The sequence below is a fragment of the Hypomesus nipponensis genome, chromosome 3 (assembly GCF_054491055.1).
Source record: "Hypomesus nipponensis isolate SF chromosome 3, ASM5449105v1, whole genome shotgun sequence".
Taxonomy (NCBI): Eukaryota; Metazoa; Chordata; class Actinopteri; order Osmeriformes; family Osmeridae; genus Hypomesus; species Hypomesus nipponensis.
In genome coordinates this window covers 18,475,954-18,485,000 of record NC_140363.1, presented here as the reverse complement: position 1 = coordinate 18,485,000, position 9,047 = coordinate 18,475,954, and the positions used below count along the sequence as shown (strand labels likewise).

Below are 9,047 nucleotides of genomic sequence, written 5' to 3'. Positions count from 1 at the left end.
AAAATGGAGGTAAAATATTCACTTCAATGTAGGATGAAACGGGGTTCTCTCATTTCCATTAGTACTGTAACTGACAGCAATGGTGATGTGGAAGCCTCACATAGTTCAATCCAACTGTTTCAACTAAGAAATATGACAATCCTGTATTTAAATGATCATAGTATATTATGACTTAAACTAGCTAAGTATTAACTCATTCATCGTTTTTCCACATTAATATAAGACAAAGACAAGTATTTAGCTAGCCTAATGTGGCTGGTAGCTACTAGAGCTAAGCTAACACTAGCAGGATGTGTAATAGTCATTTCAGACATGGTTGACGACGAAAACAAAACGGTTGGCTCCTAGCGATACGCGCAAATAAACGCAAAGCAAAAATTCACTTTATTCGCGCACATAATTAGCTTTGCTTTTGGTGTGAGCACAGCATGTTGTCACCTTGCTTGGCAGCCTCCTGCGGCCCTTCCTGATGCAGCGTGCGGGGACGCCAGGAGGCCTGTTCAAACGGGCCTGGTACCCTGCAACACCCACACAACACAGTCAGCCAGGGCCTCAGCTCGCACCCTCATTATGACACTGCTGCTAAGTCATCAAACAGACGCTGAGTGAAGCCAGTCACCTCTCTGGGAGAGGTGTGCAGGCTGCAGGAAGGTGGGGGCGGGGCATCGATCCTCCAGGACTTGGGGGGCATCTGAGTCCCAGCTGGGCAGCATGCTGGAGATCCCCGCTCCACACTCCCCCTCGAAGAACCAGTCGCTCTGCTCATCGTCCCCTGCACACAGCCAGGAGACACAGCACTGTCAGGAACAGCATCAACAATCAGTGACAAAGACGGCTGGTAAAATTCATGAACCATTTGTTATTTTAGACCTAGTTAGACCAGACCAGACCAGACCTAGCTAGACCAGACCAGACCAGACCTGGCTAGACCAGACCAGACCAGCCCCGCTAGACCCCAGACCAGACCAGCCCCCCTAGACCCCAGACCAGACCAGCCCCCCTAGACCCCAGACCAGACCAGACCTGGCTAGACCAGACCAGCCCCCCTAGACCCCAGACCAGACCAGCCCCCCTAGACCCCAGACCAGACCAGCCCCCCTAGACCCCAGACCAGACCAGCCCCCCTAGACCCCAGACCAGACCAGCCCCCCTAGACCCCAGACCAGACCAGCCCCCCTAGACCCCAGACCAGACCAGACCTGGCTAGACCAGACCAGCCCCCCTAGACCCCAGACCAGACCAGCCCCCCTAGACCCCAGACCAGACCAGCCCCCCTAGACCCCAGACCAGACCAGACCTGGCTAGACCAGACCAGCCCCCCTAGACCCCAGACCAGACCAGCCCCCCTAGACCCCAGACCAGACCAGCCCCCCTAGACCCCAGACCAGACCAGCCCCCCTAGACCCCAGACCAGACCAGACCTGGCTAGACCAGACCAGCCCCCCTAGACCCCAGACCAGACCAGCCCCCCTAGACCCCAGACCAGACCAGACCTGGCTAGACCAGACCAGCCCCCCTAGACCCCAGACCAGACCAGCCCCCCTAGACCCCAGACCAGACCAGCCCCCCTAGACCCCAGACCAGACCAGCCCCCCTAGACCCCAGACCAGACCAGCCCCCCTAGACCCCAGACCAGACCAGACCTGGCTAGACCAGACCAGCCCCCCTACACCCCAGACCAGACCAGACCTGGCTAGACCAGACCAGCCCCCCTAGACCCCAGACCAGACCAGACCTGGCTAGACCAGACCAGCCCCCCTACACCCCAGACCAGACCAGCCCCCCTAGACCCCAGACCAGACCAGACCTGGCTAGACCAGACCAGCCCCCCTAGACCCCAGACCAGACCAGCCCCCCTAGACCCCAGACCAGACCAGACCTGGCTAGACCAGACCAGCCCCCCTAGACCCCAGACCAGACCAGACCTGGCTAGACCAGACCAGCCCCCCTACACCCCAGACCTGTCAATCAGCAGTGTGCATGCAGGGTCCATGTCTCTCCCAGGTGTCGTGACAACTGTTAAATCAGGAGCCGTCTCAGCCTACCACCGCTAATGAGAGCAGTCGAGGCTTCAGAGCTCATTAACACCACATGACAACGTCTCATTAGAACCGCCTGGGTGCCCGGCAACCAGCACAGTGTATCAGAACCTCACTCCGTTGTCCCGGTTACCCTCAGAGGACCGGTACTTGGTACTGTCTGGGGGTCTGTCTCCTGTCCTCCACCTGTACGCATTGTCACCTGGGTGAACAGTGCGGTGCGATGACACACGTAGAGACTGTACCTTGTCTCCCCTCGTCGTTGGTGAACAGGCCGGGGTCACTGCTGGTCACACTGCTGGTCTCCCTGCAAAACCAGCAAGAGAGAAACATTGGACATTTTCATTTCTGTCTTATGTCAGTTTCTACAAGGCTCTAATAATAATGTGTGTATTTGTGTATATTTATATATATGTGTGTATATATCTACACACACACACAAACACACACACCATCTGAGTCAGCTCTGTAAAAGATAAAGTACAGTAGTGTCTGTCATTGTAAATCAACATGAGTGTTTGGGGTCAACCAAGGTCGGGCATCTGAAAACCGAACAATGCGAATCGCAAAACAAGTTCCAAAAAATACAAACATTTCACATACAACATTCAATTGCTCCTTAATGAATCAGCCCTGCATTAGAGGTCAACATAAACCACAACAGACAGAAAGAGAGAAAGAAAGAGAGAGCTCTCCACCCTCTGGTCGCCGACACAAAGGCACAGAGAAGGACTCTGATGGAAGCCACTGAGTGGCATGCACAGTTTAATTGAATATCCTCTGCTGTCAGCTCCAATCTAGCGTGGCCTGCGTTGTGGAGGATGACAGGGGAGCCATGTCCCTTTGCCTTCCCCTCCTCCCGGACAGGCCTCGGTCTGGGAGGCAGCGCAGGCAGGCCTCCAGTCCACACACCAACTGGCCAGCATCTGTGGAGGCTGCTGTTCCTACCCAGCCTTCTACCTCCCTCCCTCCCCCCCCCTCCACACACCCCCAGGCAGGCCCCCCTCACCCCAGCCCCCAGTGACCCCCCACCCCCCAGCTTCTCCACCCTGTCCTGGGTTTCCCTGCCTCTGTCACATCTCAGCCACTGAGGGCTGGGGGCTCCAGACACACTGCAAGGTCACAGGGAGGAAAACAGGGGACAATCATCTGCTCTGCTGCTTTTAGAGACAAACATCATCACAACTGAACGGAAGGGACTTCCTCAAAGACCAAGTGCAGCACCTTGAAAGGGGTTGAACGCAACAAAAAAGCACTCCTTTCTGCATCTCTGTGAATAATTGCACAGATACGGTATATAAACAAACAACGTTCTGAGACAGCCTGGCAACTGGCCATCAGTCCACAGGGGAGAGAGACCTTTAGGGCCATCAGTCCACAGGGGAGAGAGACCTTTAGGGCCATCAGTCCACAGGGGAGAGAGACCTTTAGGGCCATCAGTCCACAGGATAGAGAGACCTTCAGGGCCATCAGTCCACAAGGGAGAGGGAGAGCTGCTGGATCAGACAGTCGTGTGTTTAGCTTTGCAGAGATCAGCACTGACCTTGGTGAGCACATGGCGGGGTCAGATATTTGCGTTTGTGCGTCTTTGCCGTACTGCAGACGTGCCGGCGCGGTGAGGCTCCTACCAGCGGCCCAGCCTCCCCTCTCCACCGCCAGATGGTCCTACACCATCTCCCCTCACACACCAGGAAGCAGATGTGAGTGGGAGAAGACCTCTCCAGGGAATCTGGAGGATGTCTGGTCTGGCCAGCCAAGCACTCCTGAATCGTCCTCCTCCCCCCTCCACTCCCAGCCCCCTCCTCCCCTCTCCACCCCCAGCCCCCTCCTCCCCTCTCCACCCCCAGCCCCTTCCTCCCCCCTCCACCCCCAGCCCCCTCCTCCCCTCTCCAGCCCCAGCCCCCTCCTCCCCTCTCCACCCCCAGCCCCCTCCTCCCCTCTCCACCCCCAGCCCCCTCCTCCCCTCTCCACCCCCAGCCCCCTCCTCCCCTCTCCAGCCCCAGCTTCCTCGCCCTGCCGACCCTGACTCCCCAGGCCTCTCCCTGCTGCTTCCCCACCTCTGGACTGGAGGCAAAGCATCTGGAGTGCTCAGCTCTGCGCTCAACATCAGCAGAGGGCATGCCTGCTGGCCACAAGTCCAACTGGATGTCTGCAACCTCTGCAATAAGCACTCATGGTTTCATTCCAGCGTGTTTACTTGATTTGTATATGTTACATGGGTATGCATTACAAAGAGTGATGACAAATACTATTTATTAAGAAAGACGAGAAATACATCATGACAGATTCTAGCAGTAAAGCAGCAACCTCCACTTTTTCAAACACAGAAACTTCCTATGTGGGGTTTTGTGCAAAGTTTGAAAAAGAATCACAGGTATAAACAATTAATTAGAGCCACACATTAAGTATTTATCCCTATTAAGGGTGTAATGTGATGTCGCTGAGAGCAGCCCACAGTCGATGTGAAACCGTTTCCATTAAGTATCACCTAATTAATGCCATGAATTATTGAGGTAGCCATTTTTCTTGGGACCAGAAGAAACATCTCTCTCTCTCTCTCTTTTATCCGCCATGACCTTTGTCAGGAAAAGTTTAACATTAGGTCTTTCTTTGTGTTTCCAAAAGAAATGTTCCCATGTTTGCGTAGGCTAATCATGAGCAGACAACAGCAGAGCACAACAATTCAATTTTCTTTTCTTGTAATCATGAAAATGTCAGTTGCATAAGGTATCAGACTGATAAATAAAACCCCAATCAACAACTCAGACACCAGACTGACTCAGGACAAACGAAACGTGCCCCAAGAAACGAGAACAGCATTCCTCTCGTTTTGGGTTGAACTAAGCGGTTCCCCGCATGGTCCCATTGTCTGCATACAAGCTGGAGAGGTGAAGCAAAAACACAGTCTCCAAACGGCCGCTAATCATTAGGATATAATCCCAGGCTCCTGGGAGACGCAGGCCAGTTTACTGAGAGATTACAGGCCAGCAGTCTCTCCCTGAGCCTGGCTGATCCAGATGAGGAAGAAAGAAGAGGCAGAGACTGAGGGAGGCAAAGCACTTAGAACAATGGATCTGTGGGCTCTTCAAACAAGCCGCCCCTACTCAAATCCATGCCCTCTTCCATGGCGTATGATTATAAGGTTATCCCACCCTCCCTCTGCCACGGTAATTGGATTAGTCTCGGAGATTTATGAAAATGAACTTCGGCAAATGGAACGCAGCCTTCCCCAAAAACTCCTCGCTGACTTTATTCAAAAAAATCCAAATTGCGAAGCGGCAGGGCTGGGCGTGACCGAAGCCTGTACGACGGATCAGGTTTTGGCGTGGCAAGGTTGGTCTTAGAAGAACCAGCATCCCCACCCTCCTCAGCCCCAGAGGCCGTGTCCCTGACTGCCTTCACCCACAGGTGAGGCCTCTTCTCTGGGCCAGATGGGAGCCAGGTGGCCTCCCAGCCAGCAGGGCTACACTGGTCTAATCAAGGATGTGGAGCCCAGCTGGAGCAGCCAACATCTGCTCTCCGTGCACTTGGGTGGCTGAAGACGCGCTCTGCTTGGTGCACACGTGAGCATTGACCTTGAGGGAAGGGGCGTTTAGAAGATCAGACTCCTGATACCAGGAGGTTAATGGAACGCATGAAGAGAATGGAGATGTAGAGGGTTTCAAAAGGCGTTTCAACTGGAACTCACGGATCACAGCTTTTCCTGGTGTCTAAATAGCGGCGCTGTAGCACTGTCAACCCCCTTCCCCTTCCCCTCCCCATCACAACTGTCATTCTGCCATTCCCTTCAGCTCTGGCACGACTTAACCCACAGATTGTTCAGTGCTCAGTAGTGCGCCAGGCTGCAGAGCTGCAATCAGGAGCGCTCTGTAGTGTAAGTGAGAAATGATTGACAGCGGGCCACGGTGTTCCCATTCATTTCTTCTCCGGAGGTGTTTTCTGTCAGAACGGCTATTGATTTTTCTATAAGGTAAGAAAACAAGTACCATTGAGGGGCCAGGGAGGTCAGCACAAATTAAACCAGAAGATGTAAAGCCTTCTGTCTCTCCATTATTGGTTACCACAGACGTCTCTCACTTTTATTTATTTTTTTATGGGTCAGGAGATAATGGGATCATCAAGAGGGATTCCCAGAGGAGGGGGGAGGGACATACACAGAGACAGACCAATCAGCACTGGACACACACAGAGACAGACCAATCAGCACTGGACAACACAACCCGCAGTAGCTTACAACATCACCTGCATTGGCTAGAACTATCACTCATTACTCTAATTAATTGACACTGTGGTAATTGATTGGTTACAATGTCACTTATGGGCAGCTAATCCTAGATCTACTGTTGCTGAATAAAACCCACAGCAGAACAGGGCACTCTGGGAGCTGGAACAGCTGAAGCTTTAATTACCAAGACCGAGAGAGAGAACTTCATCTCAAAACCAATCAATACAACACCAAGCGACTTATTTATTTGTGACAATATTTCTTAGAAGGAAATAATGAGCTGAGAGATGCCTGGAGGCTAGAGGGGCAGGGATCCCTCCCTGATGATCACAGAGAGAGAAGAAGATGAGGAGAGATGGGTCTTATCATTCATTATTCATGTCAATCCAATACTTAAAGATGGAGAGGCATCATTTTGATACAGTTTTCTGTTTCAGATGGGGACAAGTTGAATATTGACAACTAGATTAAAGCAGGCAGGCACTGTAGATCATTTTAAATGTCGCCTTGGTTAATTGCCTCTGTCAGATAGTGGTTATGCCCATGACTTTTATATCATAGGTTTAACTGCCTTGGGAACTTTCCCACACAAAGGGTAAAAGGGACATAATAATCCTAAGTGTGCATAGAAGTTTTTTCACTGTAAGCAAAGCCACAGATACTTTATTAATAATTACTCTTGTCACATGCATAATCAGCCTATATGTGTGAAATGCATTTCATGCCCCTTTTCTTTTACTCACTAGCCTGCCCATGAGGATATTTCTCAAAAGCGGTAATCTACCGATGCATAGTGAAGTTTGGAATCATCAGGCCTACCCTTCAGACATGGTTTCATCGGACGCTTCTCTCTGCTCCTTGGCCTCCCTTGCGATCCGATCCTTCCAGCACTTCTCCAGCATGAGGCCGCCCCCCCCGGGGCCCCCGGCCTCCCTCTCCCCTCCCCCCCAGCCGTTAGACCCCTTCTTCAGACGAGACAGACGCAGCTTCCTGGATGAGCGATGGCCCCCGCCTCGCTCTCCCTCCAGCCCGGACACTTTCAGCTTCTGTTGCAGACTGACGGTCACGTCGGAGGTCATGCGCTTCACCTTCCTCCTCCTCCTCAGCGGCAGGCAGGGCGTGTTCTCCGTGACAGAGTCGGACTCCGGCCAGGAGGGCGGCCTGGTCCTCGTGGCGGGGCTGGAGAAGGAGGACCACAGCCTGGGCACCATCATGTCATCTGAGTCACTGTAGTCAGCAGCGGTGGTGGAGGAACAGGCTGGGGCTGAGGCTGGGGCTAGGGATGGGGCTCGTGCTGAGGCTGGACCTGAGGCTAGGGCTGTGGCTAGGCCTGGACCTGAGGCTGGGGGCGAGGCTGGATTGTCGCGGCTGTCCTTGGCTGCCTCGTCCAGGCTGGACTCTGAGGCCTGGCTCAGGCAGCGCCCCTGCTCCCCGGCGTGGAGGGCGGAGTCGCAGCGGCGCTTGCGGCCTCGGCGCCGGCGGACCTGCCTGCGCTGCTGCAGCGGGCTGAGGACCATCTCCTCCCACAGCTCCGCCAGTTGGGTCTGCTCAGAGCTCTGCTCCAGGGACGACACCAGATCCTGCACCAGCTCCTCCATCCTGCTGCTGGGGGACAGAGGAGCACTGGTGAGACGCTCTGCCGAGACGCTCTGCTTGAGACGCTCTGCCGAGACGCTCTACCGAGAACTAAACAAAGACTGACATGAGACTGCTGCGATGAACATGAAGCAGGTTTGGTTAATGGCACAGCATGGAGGAGAGGGGAAAGACCTGACAACTTTGTTTGATTGTGGATGTCACTGGTACATCATACTGTTTGCTATCCAAAAACAATTTATGTACAGTAATGTGTTCAGGTGATGTCACACCTACTGAACTGGAATGAGTGAAGTATGCTAATCCCACATTATGCCTGCTCTACTAGGCAAACAAGGCTGCCAGACCCTTGGCTGGTCATTGCAGTTTTTCGTTCTCACGCTGTAGCACTACTGTATTTGCTGCCGGATATAGCTCTGTCGCATATGAACAGCATAATCTCGTAGCATGCTCATGCAGTATCTCGAGCCCTCACGTGCGCTATTACATAATGACAAAGCGAGCAGCGTGAAGACAAAGTGTGGTCCGTTACAAACTAGGGAAATAACGGAAGAAAGGACAGCTAAAATACAATAGGTTACGGTAGTATGTTAGAATATAATTCAATATAATATAATAAAATGGAATAGAATCCAATATGTCTTATATGTCTCACAATAATCTGACGCTATAGTCTTACAAACCCTATATTCATCCTTCAATAAACATCGTAACATGTTGTCAAACCATTTCACAAAAGAAATGCACAGTTGACCACATGAAACGTGTCTATAATAATATCATAGGTGTTATGTAACGGTATCCGACAGTGCTGTTGTCTCAACACTCACCGACCGCAGTCTTGGCTTGTTTTGTTTTCACAGCTGTAAACACGAGAGACGTACTTCCGCCCCGCTGTCACACCAATGAAGTAATTTCCGCCCAGCTGTTTTTATGAACGATAGGGCGACAAAAACTAGATTACTATCATACTGAACAGAAAAGTTGACATCTATGACAAACTTTGTCTATAGTATCCACTATATAATGTTTTAATTATTATAATATGTCATAAATACCATATAAGCTAAACTTATTTATGATGACTTATACCCCTAATAATTATTCTGATAATGTGTAAAACAAACACTTTGATCGTCAGTTACATGTAACACTATGTTCATGTTTTAAAACAATACAAATGAGTG

At 51.8% G+C, this 9,047-nt stretch overlaps 1 protein-coding gene across 3 annotated transcripts in view; it reads right to left on the bottom strand.

Moving 5' to 3' along the window:
* Positions 1 to 8,751, bottom strand: part of LOC146300185 (G patch domain-containing protein 2-like) — a 21,963-nt gene extending 13,212 nt beyond the window's left edge. For 2 of the 3 annotated variants that reach the window (XM_084681486.1, XM_084681488.1), the window contains exons 1-5: positions 8,691 to 8,751; positions 7,084 to 7,869; positions 2,285 to 2,346; positions 620 to 772; positions 439 to 518 (exon numbers count right to left, since the gene is read on the bottom strand). In XM_084681486.1, the coding sequence (XP_084537612.1) occupies positions 439 to 518; positions 620 to 772; positions 2,285 to 2,346; positions 7,084 to 7,862 (1,074 nt within the window). In that variant the 5' untranslated portion in view covers positions 7,863 to 7,869; positions 8,691 to 8,751. The remainder of the gene's footprint in view (positions 1 to 438; positions 519 to 619; positions 773 to 2,284; positions 2,347 to 7,083; positions 7,870 to 8,690) is intronic. The other variant, XM_084681487.1, reaches the window with a different exon arrangement.
* Positions 8,752 to 9,047: the final 296 nt, after the last annotated feature.